Here is a 16998-nt window from a genome sequence, read left to right on the forward strand (position 1 = left end):
ATGTTTATCCACATAAATATATCCGCCCAAGTATCTATTTATTTTCTCAGAAATAATTCAATGTATTGAAGGAAGCGTTTATGAGGTTGAATAAATATATGTATCCACAGTATCATAACACCAAACAAACTTAGACATAGGTAGGAATTATTAAACATAAAAAAAAGTCAGGCATTAAAAATGAGGTGTATGTTTTCACCAGAGGAGGGCAGTGCTTCTGCCTCAGGGACTGTCTAATCCCTCATGAGAAACGGACTGTCGTGAGAGTGAATTACATAACAGCGTTTTTAATAAGAAGGAAAGAAAACATGACAGTCTTGCATGACACACATGTTGGCACATTTTCCACTGCAACGTTTTCAACGTTATCTTCCTTTTTTTGAGTGCTGTTTCATTGAGGTATCCATCCAAACGGAGCAGCTCCCAGGCCAAGTATGACACAAAGATTCTCGGAGGCGTCCTGGAGACCTTCCAAAAAGATGGCTTCAGTGGTCCAGATCCCTAAATCGCCACGAAAGTCTCACTTACCAAGTTCATAAATAAACACAGTTGGATGAATCAAAACACATCAAATGACCAGACGGCTGTTATAAGACACAATTTTAGGTCCAAAAAATATGGAGGAAACAAGGTGGCGTTGTATGGAAGTTTGTGTTTTCACATTCCAGCCAGTTTAATATCCATCATCGAACTCGTTCTGGGCCTGCTGCCGGGCGAGCATGGCCTGTATGAGAGCGCTGGAGCTTGTGTGGGCCGGGTCAGACACCCACTGCATCCCGTCCTCTTCCTCCACTCTCTGCCTGGCCTGCATCACCTGCATCATCACGCTGGACACCGAGGACCCAGAGACGTCCTCCTCTCTGTGTCTGACCTGCGTGACTGTGTACCCTGCTGAACCCAAAGCCATCTCAGGATCTGCAAACTGGTTTTGGCTCGTGGCTCTCTGTCTGGCTGCCATAGCTTGTGCCAGGGCACTGGATGGGCTCAGGTCTGAAGGAACCAGCACGCCTCCGTGGCTGCTCCTCTCCTTTTCCTCGAGCTGTTGGCGGGCAAATAAACCTTGGACCACTGCATTGGAGTTTGACTGTCCGCTCGATGAGGGATCATCTTGACGTTTATGATGCTGAAGTGAGAGGAAACATGAGCGTTCACCATTCAGATCAAGTATTTGAGAGCAACCGACCCTCTGTTTCTTCTGTTTGGGCTTGGGGTCTGGTTGAGATTGCTGCATGTTTCTCAACTTCTCCAGTAAGAACGACTTGTCCTTCCCCTCCTGAGTCCAAAATGAGAAATACAAAAGCAGATGTGTTCCAATATTAGAATCCACCGGGGCTTAAATAAGCATAAAATAACACACGTGGGGTATTTATCCACACTCACGTTAACAATCTGTTGTCTCAGGAGGCTGATAAGCTGCTTACGGCCCTGAGTGACCTGCCAGAAGATATAAATGACCACCCTGGGGGAAGAGAACATGACAGGAAACACAGCCAGGGAAACACGTAAACACAGATATAACAATGATGCAAGCGGATTTTCTTCCACCCAATTATGCAACTTGAGCCCTTTTGTGATTTTGCTTTTATAGCTTTGGGAATTTCAGCCGAGCATTGCTGCGCCATCAACATCATATTTGCTATTAAAAATGCTATTTTTTTTTTTTTTTTGCTTTGTCATCAGAATTTTGTTGATGTTTTGGACGTCAGATTTTCAGCCCAAGGGATGGTGAGTAGTTAAATATGAGATCAAAATAAAATGACGGAAGCTTTCTAATATTGACAAAATATTTTGGAACATCATGTGAAATTAGTCACAGGAAGAAAAGAGAAAGTTACGACATGCTATTACTATTACATAACTCTGAATATACGTTTTAAAGCTAAAAAAAAATGTTCAAGAAGTGGTGTTTTTTAAATGTTGCGCTAAGAAATAAAAGAAAAAATAAAGACAAACAAAATTGAGGAGACCGGCCACTTACAATATAATGAGTGTACACAGGAAATAGAAGATTTCGCTTTTGATGACGTTCTTGTAAATCCAAACCACCCACTCCGACTCAATAACGCCCTCCAGATCGTCGATCCAGTGACCCACCACGCTGAAGGTGTTGTTGAGGCCACGGAACGGACCGCACTGTTGGGACGGGATCAAACTGCGAGGAAAGGTGTGGAAAGGAGGTTTCCATCAGAGGTCACACTCTTCAGTGACCAACAACCGCAGCCTCTTCCCCTAAACCAAACCATCCAAAACAAGCGGCTAACCTTAACCAGCACTCTGAACCAAACTTAAATCGAAGTATCATCTTAAAGTCTTCATCCTCACATTAAGGCTTGACCTCCTGGGGACTGGAAAAAAATGTCTCAGAGAAAAATGATCCCACAAGGAGGTGTGTTTCCAATAAATTATTAAGTATTAAGTAGGATTATTTAATACTATTCCTAATGCTACTTGGAGCTGAAATACCTATTGAATGTATGTCATGCGCATAAAAATTATTTACACTTAATAAGTGAAGTTTATTTTGATTCAAAACACTTCAATTCAATGTCAATTTTATGTCAACAGATGGCGCTGTTGCTCCTAGAGTTCATGATTCTAATGACTAATAGCAACAGAAATACATTAAGATATATAAATATATATATACAGGTATATGAATTATGGCACCCCTGTCTCTTTAGTGTGTGGAAGGATAGAAATTTGGGAATAAATGTGAGAAAATTAAACAATTTTAACGTTTAATTTAGACGTGTACATTTTATTTCAGTTTATTTTCCCTATATTTTCACTCATTGTTTATTTCTTATTATTAAACTTTTAAATTTCCATTTTTTCCTACTGTCAAAGTACAGAGCTCCTATCATATCATACTATGAGGGGTCTCCTATGACAAGTAGCCTACAAGTGGTATCAAACCTGAGTCTGACAATGCGTGACAGTTGTGAGGCGTGACAGTTGTACGTGCAGTGTCTCCGTCTCACCTCCAGGAAGTGTAGCCCACCACAGACAGTGCTCCCACAAAGAAAGGGAAGAAGAGCAGGGCGATGAAGATGGTCTTCATCTGAGCTGCCCTGCCTGAACGCCGCGGAGGTTGACAGTTGCGTGTCAGACTGACCTGCACACAACGTATGGACACAAGCAACTTGATAAATCCATCCATTCATTCAATGAATTCATTTCTCTGTGAGTGACAGGTCGTGCCTGCTGCGATGCAACCGAAGAGCTCAGCACATAATCCTGCTCCTGTATTTTCCATAAGACTAAAGAAAGGCCCGGGTCAGTGTGATGAAAGGATTTTAATTATTGAGCCAGCAGCACAAATAAGGGAACCCGAGCCGAGAGAATGAGGCGAGGTCACACACTGGTAGCTTTGTTTCTGCTGATGGCGCTGTGTCCACACAATGGATCGATGGTTTACTGTCAAACAGAACTCTGACCAGGGCTGAGTGACCTTTTACCTTCTTCAGGTAGAACAGGAGGAAGTACTTAAGGATCTGGATGGCAGGAAGCAGTGGAGAGAAATAAATTCCAATCCTGGAAAAACAATTACAGGACTGTCAATAATGACGTTCCTGATCTGAATATTCACGTATACAAATGCAGTAGGAATATCAAGTTATTTTCAGAGTAAATAAATTGTGACTTTGTTTTTGAAGAATGTAACATATTAAAAAAATTACTTTGAAGTTTTTACAAATCATTTTTGTTACATTTTTATTTTGCAGATTTTGTAAAGTAAATTATTTTTATTATTTCCATAAAAACATAGACCAATAAAGCTGTAATTTTTTAAAGAGTATTTTTGGAGTAATTTCCTGATCTTGGAAAAGTGGTCCACAAGAAACTACTGACCGATATATACAGGAAGTAAACATGTCGATGCTTAAATTTTGGTGTTTGTCCCGACTGACTTCTGGATCCACAAATCTTTTGACGGATTTGTCAAGCTGTTACTTATTTTCAAATTTCATAGACAAAACATTCCATTATTGAATTATAATATTTTCGTTTCACAATACTGCAATGGGTCCGAGTAACTTGTTACAGCAAGGGTTTTCTGTCTGCTGCTCCTCTGATCTTTGCTTTTTGGAGATGACGCGGTGATGTTTCATCATCTTTGAATGATCCCTGAAATGGTCCACAGCTTCGAAGCGTCGGAAAAAAAAAAAAAGAATTTCCAGACCAGGTTGGACTTAAGAAGCTTCCCCAGGTGGGGCGATCCCGATATGCAAACTTTTTTTCTAGGCTGGATTCTACTAGATACCAAAAGCCTATTGCTATCCATATGTGAGTGGATTATCTTACCAGGCAAGAGTTTGGGAATAGGTGAGCTCTAGAACGTTTCTCGCCACGTCAAATTCGGGAACCCCCAGACGAGGGAAGACTCTGGTCCCGATCACACTGCAGTGTATAAACGTTGAATATGAGTTCATGGCTACAGGCAAGTTTATGCCAATGAGTGTTTGTGACTCACTTGCTGAGAAACTCTCCAAACAAGGAGCCCAACATTAGAAACAAGAAGTCGAATATGACCAGACGGTACAAAGCTTGTCCCACCATGGACTCCCAACACTGTGGAGTGAGAAACAAGGATCAGTCTCAGCTGGTCATGAGAATGGCGCAAGCAAACTTACTGAGAAATTCTGTGCAACCACATGCATCCAATAGTGGCATAGAATGCCCAGGACGAACATCTTGAGTATGACGTTCCTGGACCAGGAATAAAGGGTTAGTTTATGACTTATGGCTTATAGATTAGAAAGGTGTGCATCAACTGTGGGTGTGTGAGACGCCAGTGGAGAACTGAAGCTTTGAATTTTAGACCCTGGCTCTAGAACGCTCAAGCGATGCATAAAAAAAAGACTGAGTCATCGTCATACCTGAGCACCAGGGCGTAGATCTGACGCCTCTGGCTGGAGTAGCACTCGAACTTGTTGAAGAGGGAGTAGAAGAGTGGGATGACCAGGTTGATCAGCGACACCACAAAGGGAACAAGAAGAGTCTCTGCCTCCTGAATCAGGGTCCAGTTTTCGTCGTCAGTGGTCCGCTGAAAATTAATGAATAATGAAAATGCAGTCATATAAAGCGTAAAGATAAGGGCCATATATAGTTATATAGTTACTGGAACATAAAAGAAGTAGATACGTAACAGCATTTATCGACTCCACCATAAAGATACCAACACGTGGTATGCAGAAATGTGACGTACAGCATTACTGCAACACATTCAAACAAAAGGTTGTTTAGAGGAGTACTGGAACGTCTGCTCACCCCGCCTTCAAATTGGCACAGGAAGTAGACACTGGCAGCGCAGCCCACCGCCAGACCCGTGGAGAGGAGCCACGAGCCCAGATGAATCCCGTAGTGTTTGAGCTTCTCTTTGTTGGTCAACTGATTCCGCTGGGCTTTTTCTGACAAAGATTCCTGAGGGGATGGAGGACGACATTAGTAGTGAAAAACATCCCTGAACAAAAGCAAACAGATGCTTTTATTTGCTTTTGTTCAGGGATTCCTCCATGTTTGTTGTTGTTGTTACCATCCTAGCTGCCACGTGTCAGTGGGATCAGTGGACCAGGAACTCATTACAGTCCAACAATATATATATATATATATATATATATATATATATATATATATATATATATATATATATATATATATATATATATATATATATATATATATATATATTCCATCCATCCATTGTCTTTAGCTTCTCGAAGGGCACAGCAGCAGAAGCAAAGATGCCCAGACTTTCCTCTCCCCAGTAGCCTCCTCCATCATCTGAGGGAATTCCTCACCTTATTGAGATCTTGTCCTTCTAGCTTAGCTCTGTTTTCAGCGTCACAGAATGATACAGTCTGAAGATCTCTCAATTCCTTCCCTCCATCCTTCCCTCTTCTGCGACCCCAAGATACTTTAACACCTGGTGAAGGATGCCACCTCTAGGACAGGACTCGACATCGGAATCGCGGCTTCCGATTTAAACAAGCTGATCCTCATCCTCGCCTTTGGCTTCAGATTTGACTGCTAACATCCACAGTCAGAATCGATCTCCCCCTGACTGAGCCACTAGTAAAAAGCTTTGGAGCGGTATCCTGAGGTCACCAAGTTGTAAACCTCAGGATGGTGTGAACAAAACCAGTGGATTGAAAGGAATGTCAGAAGTTGAAAAACATGCTCAGCTGAAAAAAAAAAAATCTGGAATTGTATCTGCAGCTTTAAATACCTTCCATACCGTGTATCTGTTAGGTCGTGTATCCTCTTGTTCAGACGCTGTTTGCGTCGCTGGTGAAAGTAATTCACCAAAGTGCAACAATCTAAATGAAATCCTTTCAATATATTTGATGACTGAAAAAGACTCACCTTTAGCTGAACACGAAGGTTGCTCCTCCGCAGTCTTACTGCTCTCTCATTGGTCAAGCTGAAATCCCAGCTGCACAGAAGCTGCCAGGCGCTGTTCGAAACGGTGCCCACTAGAACGTAGTTCGTCTTGAAAGAGCTCGCCATGCTTTTTGGAAAAACAACACAATATCGATTATTATTACAATGTGTTGTTTTTATTATTATTACTATTAATATGAGCACGATGTCTGCCTGTATTAAGTCCTAAGCAAACTGACCTGTAGATGAGCGTGAACCCACACAGCACCATGTACACACTGATGGTGAAAAAATAAGCCAGCTGCATGTTGTATTCCACCGTACCAGAAAGTGTTTCATTGCTGTAGCCACCGTAGTACATCACGGTGTAGTTGAAGTAACCCTGCCAATACGATCACAAGATTTTCATGCAGTAAAAGTCTGAAAGTTAGGGTGAAAATCATAAAAAAATCTTTGAAATCTATTCCTCAGTGGGAGTTATTTTGTTGAGGTCTTGGATTGAGAACTTCTCTTACAGCTCCAGTGAGGATCTCCAGTCCTCTGAAGTTGAGGTTTGCAGGTACATTGGGCGTGTGATCATAAACAAGCAGTGGGATGGTGATGAAGCCAAAGTTGACCAGGAAGGAGATAATGTTGAGCAACAGCAACCACTTGAGGAAGAGGAAGTAGGAGAGGACGCTTGTCCCAAATCGGCCTCCGATTTCCTTAAACGTTCCCTGCCATAGCTCCATGCTCTGTCTGGCTGACCTCAGAGAGTAATCACACCTGCGGAGAGACTGCAGGGACCAAACGTGAGGTTTTAGACGGGACATTAATATGAGGTGAAGGAGGCGGAGGAGGCTTACTAGTGATATGTTTTCTGTGCAGTCAGAGAAACACGTGAATTCCCGCTTGGAGGACTTGAAAGCCAACACCTGGTGCCTGTTTAAAGGAAGAGACGTTCGACATGGTCTAGACCAGAGGTGGGAAAAGTGTGGCACGGGGGCCACAATGTGGCCCCATGAGATCAGTGCTCAACTACCAAAGAAATCGATAGCTAATGAAAAGCTATTTAACGTACTAAAAAAGTGAATTTATTTCTTATATTTACATGTTTTTTTTAGTTATGTTATTATATATATATATATATATATATATATATATATATATATATATATATATATATATATATATATATATATATATATATATATATATATATATGAAATTGAATTGCCCACCCCTGGACGCTACACAGGTGACAGATTGCATCACCACATACTCCCTCTCTCTTTATTGCTCTCAACAATATTTAACTAGGGCGACGAAGAGGAAGAACTCTCAGCCGAAACCCACCGTATGTGTTTCTTCTCCTCGAAGGTCATGGGGAGGTTCCGAATGGCACTGACTCTCTCGTTTGTTGACAGGCCGACAAGTTCTTTAACCAGGTCCTGCTCCTCTGTCGCAACGACACAACAGTCTTTTATCAGCCGCCGTTACAGAAGTCACTCTAACCTTGTTACCGTTTTCCATCTCGCTTCTGATGGCTTCCTCTGTGAAGGCCGCGTGAGCAGGATCTGCGTCAGGAAACATGCCCATCCTTCTCATTCCAGCGCCCCGCCATCTCATTGTCATGTGTCCTGCTGGTGCATTAAGAAGCTGAGTAAGTTATTAAACCTTCCGCCTGCCCTTCACTGTATGCAACCAAACCTGTTCTGAGATTCATCCTGTCACTCATCTCAAGGACCTTGCTTGTCTCATACAGTTGCACCCCAATTCTGATAGGCCAAAGACTACAACATTCCCACATTTGTTCCATATTTTCCATAATATTTAGACATTCATTTCACTAAACTATTTCAAACTCATTTGGAACAATCTGAAAAGCAAATTCAGAATCTGATTCCGAAGTTGTCAAACCATGTGTTGCTGTTTGAATCAGGATCATAACAAGTAATGAAAACAATCCACAAAACAGCCATCTTGTCTCTTTAAAGTGTCTTATCTTCAATGTGTTCTTTGTTAATCAGTGACTCCTTCCATATTAAGTGAACTTACTGGTTGTTTCCCGCACAATTTACAATGTTTGCTAGCGGCAATATTTGATCCATAAAACTCTGGTGCGGTATTTCAGATTTCAAATGACTGAAGGAAACCCCAGGTTACTGCGATAAAGTCATTACCTGTCGATGCCAAAGGAAGTCGAGTGGATGAGAATCCATCATACTGGCTGCTGGAGTTGATCTGGAAAGTGCTGTGGCCTGAGGAGCGATGGAAGAGACACATGTATGCTGGAGTGTTCCTGCTTGTGAAATCCCAAAGTTGATGTTGTCTCACTGAAGTCATGCTGAAATCCCGGGCTCTCGGGGCGTGTAGAGAGGAGCCCCATGGGGATGCTCTCCCTGCCCCGCCAGCTCTCCTCTTGCCATCCACCCCACGGGACCCGAGCTGACCCATCGTTCCTGCTTTGACCAGTCGGGTAGTGATGAGCTGCGGCACCATGATTCCACCTGGCTGGATCTTCTCCAGCATATGGGTTCGTGTGATGCCGTCCTCTGTTGGACCTGGAGAGCCCACAAAGCTTATTAAACACGGCCTCAGACTGAGAGGAGGAGAAGGAAAACAAGCTGTGCAGCTGTGTTGAAGGTTGGCATACTTTTAGGTATTGAAATGTACTGTGGATCAACTAGACCTCAATCCAGCTTCAATACACAGCTGTTCCCACAGAGATTTGAACAAGAAAATTACTCATTTCAGTCTAACTCTTGTTGAAATTTTCATCCAAACTGACAAGCTTTGAATACATTTGCATAATTTATCGACAGTCAAATAGAAAATCATTATTAATAACAACAACAATAATAATAACACTATTATTATTACTGTTTTTGTGTTACAGTTTTGCAGTGTGCAACATCCTTCCTCTACAATGACTGTGCTATAATTCGGTCACATTCCAACTTCTCAGAACTGCGAGATAATTCAAGTATCTTTCACAACAGAGCCAGTTGAATAACAGCACTGCACTGACCTGTCAAGCTCCAAAGTTTCGCTGTCATGGTAGGCTGGATTAAAAACCCCTCCGTTGCTGTATCTTGACATGAGCGTCTTCAGTCGTGTCAATTATTTCTATGGAGATCCTGGCAACTGTTCGCAGCTGTTCATAGCAAAAAAAGTTGATGGTCAATGTTTCTCAACACTTCCAACATCAGTAGCAACCTAAAACTGAGGACAAATTGTTGACAAATTCAACGTTGTGTGTTGTGCTCTGACCCATGTTGTCTTCAATAGGTAATTCTACCTGGTGCCCCCATCTTATTCATCAATAATTCCTGATGTGTATTTGGTTTCTACCACACGACCCACAAAATAAGATACGATCATCTACTTCAGCTACAATGACACATAAATATGCTTGTATAAATCAGATAACTGATATGATAAAATTCAAATAGACTGAAGAATTGGATGCCTTCTTACCTGGAGAAAAAGAAAGAGAAAAAGCGAGTAGTCAAAGAACTATTCAAGAGCTACTGTCCCCTTCTCCAGAGTCAGTCGGAGCTCAACCATCACTCAGGTCAGATGAGAAACTGCCCGTTACCAGGAAGTGAACGTGCCTAAGTCACAGAGGTAAAAGTCCACTTGTCAGTAAAACTGATAATAATGTAGGCCATTTAGAAATGCGAATCCAATTTTTATGTGTTTACTTATCATTATTTACTTTAAGGTGAGTCAGGCTCTTCAATTCAACAATTCATTTTTTTTTTTTTCAATGCAAGCAATATTGTGTTATAATTCTAATATTCTATCAACGCTGGAAATGACTTGGCATATGCATAAAATGGCATGAAATAATACAACTAATATTTACAATACTAGTCCTACTACTACCACTACTATAATATTCTGATTCTATAATAATAATAATAATAATAATAATAATAATTATTATTATTTCACCGCAACGATGTTTTCATGTGATGTTTTTATGCAAAACAAAATTAAATGACCGCAGTAGAAATTAATCCATCACGATTTTGAACAGTGTGACAACTCCCTCCCTATAATAAACTCTTTATAAAAGCGACATAATATTTCACTTCACTTCGAGAACGACTGAAAGAATGCATGAAAAACGACGGGACTCGCTCCTCAAACAGGAAGTGCGGTGCGCCCTTTCCTGACAACTGGCAGCAGCGCAACTATTTCGCAAACTGTCTTTACAGAACAAAACATACAAAGGTGTTGTTGCTGACGGAACGGAAATAATGGAGGTCGACTCAGGTGAGCCCAAGTTTATTCAATATCCCCGGCATTGCTTAGTCTCTGAAGAGAATTCAATGGTAGACGGTTGACAACCCGCAGACCGCTGCTATCCGGCTAATGCTAACACAAACTTATACATCGCGACTTTTTTGTTGCCACACCTGACAGTTCACGACAAAACTGACGTGATGAGCGATTATTCCACCAGCATTACAACGTAAAACATTTCTGCAGTGTTACATGGAAGTGCTCCATATGTGTGTAGATGTTGCATCTTTTGTCCAAAGACAAACTTGAGCTCCAAAACTTCAATTTTAATAGGCTCTTTTTTTCATTTAATTCATGACCAGGAGTAGTTTCCTTAAATTAAAACATGTTTAAAGGTCCAATTTTAAGTTGTGGTGTATCTGATAAAACGACAACAACTTCGGATAAACAAATAAAGATGCTCTATTTTTCTACAATATAATAATAGTTAGTTCACCCTTTTTCCTTGTTGTCCTTTTCTAATATGTCTCCATATTTATTTATTTATATTCTGTAAATTGAGGTGAAAAAAAAAGAATTGATTAACCTTAGAATGCAATGACAATGTGCTTTAATTTTTCATACATGCTTTGTAGTGTTCTACACTGACCGTAGCAGAAGGGTCACCAGTAACCCGCTGCTGGACCAGCTGCCCAGCTACCAGTCTCTGCTGTACCGTAGGAAGTCGTCATCAGGTGCCTCGAAGAGAAGAAGCAGCTCCAGGGCTCGGCTAAGCTCCCACGGTAGCGGCAAATGGACTGTGAGCACCTTCACAAACAGACATGCCGAGAAACCAATGGACGGCGAGCGTCCGATCAGGGAACTTGCCAAGACCATGGCTCAGAAAAGGAGGAACAAGTAGGAAATGCTTTGCTGATTCTGAAATGTTGGTAGTTTTCATTTTCGAAAGGGATATTTAGAGATCTCTTACTGTCTGTAGGACACAGCGTCAGGAAGAAGCTAAAGAACTAAGCAGTTGGAGACAGTGGAGAAGGAACTCTCGCAGATATCTTCGAAGACTCAAGGATGATGCTCAGGAGTGGGTGAGCTCTATAGAGCTCTGGAGAGGAGATATTCATCTCATTGAAGGTCTGAACCAGCAGGTTTCTTCATTTTTGCTTTGAACTGACGATGCTTTTTGTTTCTACAGGGATGTTTGGAACGGGAATTCTGTCTTATTTTTCATTCTTGCGTTTCCTGGTCATGCTTAATTTGATCATCTTCACTTTGATGTTTGGCTTTGTCATGCTGCCCATCATCATCGCCCCCCATGCTTCGGGGAACATCACATATAACATAAATGATGGTGAGATCTACAATCCACTCAATTTCAATCCTATCTTGGGGCCGGCTCCTTCAAAGACAGATTCCATTATAAGTTGAACTTGAAGTTTCCTCATCTGTGAAGCCATAGCACAGCATTATGAGCACAGCAACCAGTGTATAGGTTTCTCCAAAAAATATTAGATATGTGAAAAAATAATCAATATATAGTTATACATTGACCTCTAGTATAATATCCATATTTTGTCTTTCTTTTTTTGAATTAATTTGTTTTTATTTTAGCCGATTTGGAACAAATCATTTTTTTGCTCTCAGTAGTTAAAAGCATTTCATTCCGTCATCCTCTTCTGTGTAAGGCATTATTTTGTAATATTATTGAACCGTGACACTATTGTGTCATCAATGAGCCGAATGTCACGATAAGTGATGTATTGTGAATTTCTTTCCAATGCTCACCCACGTAAAGATAACAAAAAATCTAGTTACATTTTCAATTAAAGAGGACATTCCTTAAAACCTTTTTGGTGCAAGACACCAGGGCTCTCTGTTTCAAAATATGTGTGTACGTTTTCAAACCTACATTATTAAACATTCTTCTGGAAATGGATTTGTGTCTATGAAAGACTACTGAAAATGTTTTAATTTCACTCACAAATATTATTTTCTATAAGGGATTTAAGATACTAAAAGTGGACTAGGGGCTTGAAGCCTGTTCCTGCTGCTTGGGGTGAGAGGCAGGGGACACTCTGGTCAGGTCACCAGTCCAGACAACCAACACCATGCACATGCTGACGATTCAGTCAACAATAAAGCAAAAATGCAGTCTGAATATTTTGCAGATGTGAAACCAGCATGTGATGCCTTAACAAAGCTTTTTAAATCTTTTGTTCTCAGGTGGCATTTGTAGCGTGTACTCAGGCAGCGCTCGTCGAGGTCTTGTCCTCTTTCATGAACACATCACAGATCTTCTCTCTGGTGGAGTATGTACCTTTCGAATTAACCACGTCTTCATCATTGTACGTTTGAGTCTCACACCCACTTTCCCTTTGTTTATCTATAGGGCTTTTTGGAGCAGACATATTTATTTTATGGCTACTATAGGGCTCACAAAGTCCACTTCCCAAACATGTCCTACAACTTACCACTGGCCTACCTGCTGGTGACGGTAGCATACCTGTTCCTCAGTCTCTTCTGGATTGTCAAAAGGTATTGAAATGAAGTTCATAAAAGTGGTCATTTGAACACTCGTTGATTAAAAACACTCAATTCAAGGTCTGCCTCCGGATTTAAACGCAACTTAATCCAGGATGAAGACCGCTTTCAGAGCTTTTGCAACAAGATCTTTGCTGGCTGGGACTTCTGCATCACCAACCCGAACGCTGCCCGGCTGAAGAGAAGTAGCCTCCTCTACGAGCTCCGGGTCAGTGGGACAAATGCAGCATTTTAGAGATGTGATTTGAACTCACTCTGCATGTTTAACTTGAGCACGCTTCCTGTGCCTTTGTCATCCCTAGACGGATTTGGAGGAGGAAAGGATCAAGCAGAAGATTGCAGATCGCACTCGCAAAGAGAAGTGTCGCATTTACCTGATCCGATTCTTCCTTAATATTTTTGTCATCGGCCTCTTGGCTGGATGTTTTTACGCCATCTATTTGGCCACTATCTTCTCCCAAGAAGCTCAGCTGAAAAATGCCAAGGTAGAAAACAACCTGCTCTCAGTTTTCCATTTTAAAGTTGTATCGATGACCACTATGAGCACAAATCTCTGCATCTTTTCTTTGTCCTCAGGTGAATTTCATTGTTGACCTCATCTGCGAATATCTGCCGTCGATCGTGATCACGCTGGCCAACTTCGTCACACCTCTGTTCGTCTCTGTTATCATCAACTACGAAGACTACTCACCCGTCTTCGAGATCCGTTTCACTCTGATCAGGTAAGATGTACTCATGAATGTTTTTTTCTTTTTTTAACTGTGGTTTATTACAATTCAGATGACTCCTGCTCAACTGTTTTCATGAAGTGTCACCTTTGAATGAGGAGACACATTGACTTTAATATGTAACTTACTCTCTCACATTTGATCTTGTGGCAAACGGATGAATATTAAGTCCCTGGAAGCCTCTAAAATGGATGGATGGATGGTGAAAACGTTTGTTATAATAGTCATTTGTTCTTGTTTGTTCCATCCATTTTCCCAGGTGTGTCTTCATGCGACTGAGCAGTATTGCGGTGTTGCTCTTGTCTCTCTGGTCTCAGATCACCAAATGCAAAACAGAGCCGTGCGTCTGTGGCTACAACCACCTGCTCTACTCAGTAAGTGACACTACAACTGACTCTGCTGCAGCAGTGGTTGTGACCTGCGTCATCACCAGAAGCCCTCTGTCTTCTCCTCTCCAGTGTTGGGAAACACGCGTCGGTCAGGAAATGTACAAACTCACCATCTTTGATTTCATCATCGTCGTCGCCACGACCATATTTGTGGAATTTCCGCGCAAGTGAGTGTCAAGATCACGTCATGTCTCACGGCGGAGGATGACGCAGCGGAAATGTTGATTCCTCAGGTTGATAGTGAAGTACTGCGACTGTGGCCTGGCCAAGTGGTGGGGTCAGCAGGAGTTTGCCATTCCTCAGAATGTTCTCGAGATCGTCTACGGTCAGACCATCTGCTGGATAGGCACCTTCTACTCACCAATGCTGCCAGCTATCTGCACCATCAAGTACTTCTTTGTCTTCTACATCAAAAAGGTGAACGTGACCATTCACTTGCATGTCTTCCTGCACAGTGCTGCACCGTACTTCATAATGTTGTTGCAGACAACACATCCAGTTGTGTTTCTGTTTCATGAGCGTAATTGATAACATATTTTCAGGATTGTTAGACACAGTTATTTTTTCAAAGTTTCACTGGTCCTGCGTCGTATACTAAGGTGTGATTTGTATATATAAAAACGACGGAAGTATCTCCCAACCGTGGACCTCCTGAGTCATGACCTTGAATTGCAAACATGGGTTACGACTTGGATAAAATTGATAGTTATGCGTCAGTGGTTATGTTATCATTAACAAAATAAAAATAAATTAACAGTTTGCTCTCCAGACAACAGGGAACCTTTATAAGTGCAGGAGTTCCTGGCCCACTGATGCACAAGACACGTGGCAGCTAGGATGATAACAACAACAGCAAACATGGAGGAATCCCTGGACAAAAGCAAACAAAAGCATCTGTTTTGTTCAGGGATTTTTTTCGCTACACAATGGCCAGGGTTTCCACTACTCTGAATGAAATTCTTATGCAAATATTTTCAAGACATTAAAAGAGCTTTAGTTTAAATAAGGTGATATAAAAACGAATGAACTAGGTTAATTGTTTTTTAATCGAATCCCAACCCTAGTCATAATGTTAAAACATCATGAGTGAGAGCTCTGCAATAATGTTAGGAAGAAAAATATGCCACATAAATTGTACTCTATAGTTTCCATTATGTTTTTTGAGGCTCTACAGTGTCACGGTTGATGTTTTCCAATTGCTTTCACTTCATCCTTCACTTCAAACCCCGACACCACAACAAACCAGCAGCCCCTGAAGTGATTTCTATTCTTGTGCTCCAGGTTTCACTGGTGAACAACTGTCGTCCAGCCACTCGTCCGTTCAGGGCCTCCAGCTCCAACTTCTTCTTCCTGGGCGTGCTGCTGATCGGCCTGATTCTCGCCAGCGTGCCGGTTATAGTCAGCATCGCGCAGTAAGTGACAACTCTTGCCTTACTGTTGGTTTGAAGTGAGACACATGTTTGCTGACTTTTGTTTTCAAACAGAATCAACTGCTCTCAGGCCTGCGGACCTTTTGTTAACTACACGACCTCGTGGGAGGTTCTGCCAAGGACCATTGAAGAGTTACCCAGTGGAGTCCAGGGTTTCCTCTATGCACTCTCCTCCGAGGCTTTTGCGGTGTCCCTCTTTGTTGTCACTTGGTAAAGCTGGCTATTTTGCAAGTCTTAACAAGAGCAAAGGTAACAGTCTGATCTCCATCCCTGCTCCCCACAGTTTAGCCATGTTCTACATGATAGCCCTGGCTGGTGCTCACAAGAAGGTTATAAACCAACTGAGAGAACAACTAGCGATGGTTTGTTGGCATGTGTCACTCAATCCTTCTGCCCAATTCCATCAATAATGGTCTCCTCTGTCTGTTTATTTTCATATCTAGGAGGGCAAGGACAAGCATTTCCTGATCCAGAAGTTGTGCCAAGCTCAACGGTTGTCACCGGTCCGGTCCCCTGGTTTCAAGCCTCAGGTCCGCACCAGCAGAAGCAGCCCCAGCTACCACACCAGCTTCGCCAACAACTTCACTGATGATTCAGTGTTCCTTGCTCACCCACCGCCAGACTCCTCCACTCACGTCTGACGCGTTTCACACCGAAGAACTGACACTGGTTTGGACAAGAAGGCTGCAGAAAAATTACGACAGATTCCATTACTTTTTAGACAATCACTGATAGTGTTGTTGCAGGGTTTAAGGACCAAAACTTTTACTTTCAATGGCTCTCATTATTTCCTTCTGAGAAGGACTTACTCTTTTATCCACACTGTACTGTACTTTCTGACATATATGCACTTTAAATTTTTTTTCAGTCGTCCGCTCTCGTGTTTATCATTTCCTATGGGTTTTTAACTTCTATTACTGTCTATGACTAAATAGGTTCAGGGGATGGAGCATGCTTTATGTAACATACTACTAATGTTTTTGTATTCTGTTGTTCTGAAAAGAAAAATAAATTCTCTTGTTGGCTGTGTAATTTAAAAGTTCTCCTTTATTTTTTAGTCTGAGCTCCCTCTGGTTTCTCACTTCTTTAATTGATCCAGTGAAGAGTAAAAGGCTTTGTTCATCAAACTCCATTCTTTAAACCTAAGCCTTTTAACCATATCCATTCCTGACCGTGGCTGTCGTCCTGAACGCTCTAGAGGAAAAATCTTTGAAGTTCATTGGTCTTTTAAATGAATCTTACTACGCTAATCTTTTTATTTAACTTTTTTTTTTTTTTTTTTTTTTTTTTATAACAACC

At 41.6% G+C, this 16998-nt stretch overlaps 2 protein-coding genes across 4 annotated transcripts; one reads left to right on the forward strand and one right to left on the reverse strand.

Annotated features, from left to right (window-relative positions):
* Positions 1-112: 112 nt before the first annotated feature.
* LOC128753919 (transmembrane channel-like protein 5) lies at positions 113-11809 on the reverse strand. 3 transcript variants are annotated; one of them, XM_053856120.1, is made up of 22 exons: positions 11267-11809; positions 9844-9980; positions 9395-9520; positions 8701-8927; positions 8547-8624; positions 7887-8003; positions 7720-7822; positions 7230-7305; positions 6900-7160; positions 6624-6766; positions 6367-6511; positions 5272-5424; positions 4881-5047; positions 4635-4710; positions 4475-4572; positions 4306-4401; positions 3459-3534; positions 2982-3115; positions 1979-2152; positions 1381-1459; positions 1184-1273; positions 113-1123 (listed from the first exon to the last, which is right to left on the reverse strand). In XM_053856120.1, exons 3-22 carry the CDS (start codon positions 9463-9465, stop codon positions 674-676), a joined length of 2814 nt encoding a protein of 937 aa, XP_053712095.1. In that variant the 5' UTR covers positions 9466-9520; positions 9844-9980; positions 11267-11809; the 3' UTR covers positions 113-673. The 3 variants fall into 3 exon arrangements, with proteins under 3 accessions (XP_053712095.1, XP_053712092.1, XP_053712093.1); XM_053856117.1 differs by having other exon boundaries at positions 7887-8006; XM_053856118.1 differs by lacking the exon at positions 9844-9980 and having other exon boundaries at positions 7887-8006.
* Positions 10498-16720, forward strand: LOC128753920 (transmembrane channel-like protein 7). Its single transcript, XM_053856121.1, has 16 exons — positions 10498-10647; positions 11253-11514; positions 11597-11745; positions 11807-11962; positions 12835-12920; positions 13001-13146; positions 13213-13360; positions 13455-13637; positions 13729-13874; positions 14140-14254; positions 14339-14436; positions 14503-14686; positions 15551-15681; positions 15754-15909; positions 15983-16061; positions 16143-16720. Exons 1-16 carry the CDS (start codon positions 10632-10634, stop codon positions 16338-16340), a joined length of 2253 nt encoding a protein of 750 aa, XP_053712096.1. The 5' UTR covers positions 10498-10631; the 3' UTR covers positions 16341-16720.
* Positions 16721-16998: the final 278 nt, after the last annotated feature.

This window comes from Synchiropus splendidus, chromosome 2 (assembly GCF_027744825.2).
Source record: "Synchiropus splendidus isolate RoL2022-P1 chromosome 2, RoL_Sspl_1.0, whole genome shotgun sequence".
Lineage (NCBI taxonomy): Eukaryota > Metazoa > Chordata > Actinopteri > Syngnathiformes > Callionymidae > Synchiropus > Synchiropus splendidus.

Bases quoted from the DNA above. Each gene is read 5' to 3' on its own strand.
- LOC128753920 (XM_053856121.1), top strand. The intron at 13,875-14,139 runs GTAAGATGTACT...CCATTTTCCCAG, and splicing joins ATCCGTTTCACTCTGATCAG to GTGTGTCTTCATGCGACTGA. The intron at 16,062-16,142 runs GTTTGTTGGCAT...TTTCATATCTAG, and splicing joins TGAGAGAACAACTAGCGATG to GAGGGCAAGGACAAGCATTT.
- LOC128753919 (XM_053856118.1), bottom strand. From the start codon at position 9,465: ATGTCAAGATACAGCAACGGAGGGGTTTTTAATCCAGCCTACCATGAC. The intron at 7,823-7,886 runs GTAACAAGGTTA...TCGTTGCGACAG, and splicing joins CAGAAGCGAGATGGAAAACG to AGGAGCAGGACCTGGTTAAA. The intron at 2,153-2,981 runs GTGAGACGGAGA...CTTTCCTCGCAG, and splicing joins GTGGGCTACACTTCCTGGAG to TTTGATCCCGTCCCAACAGT.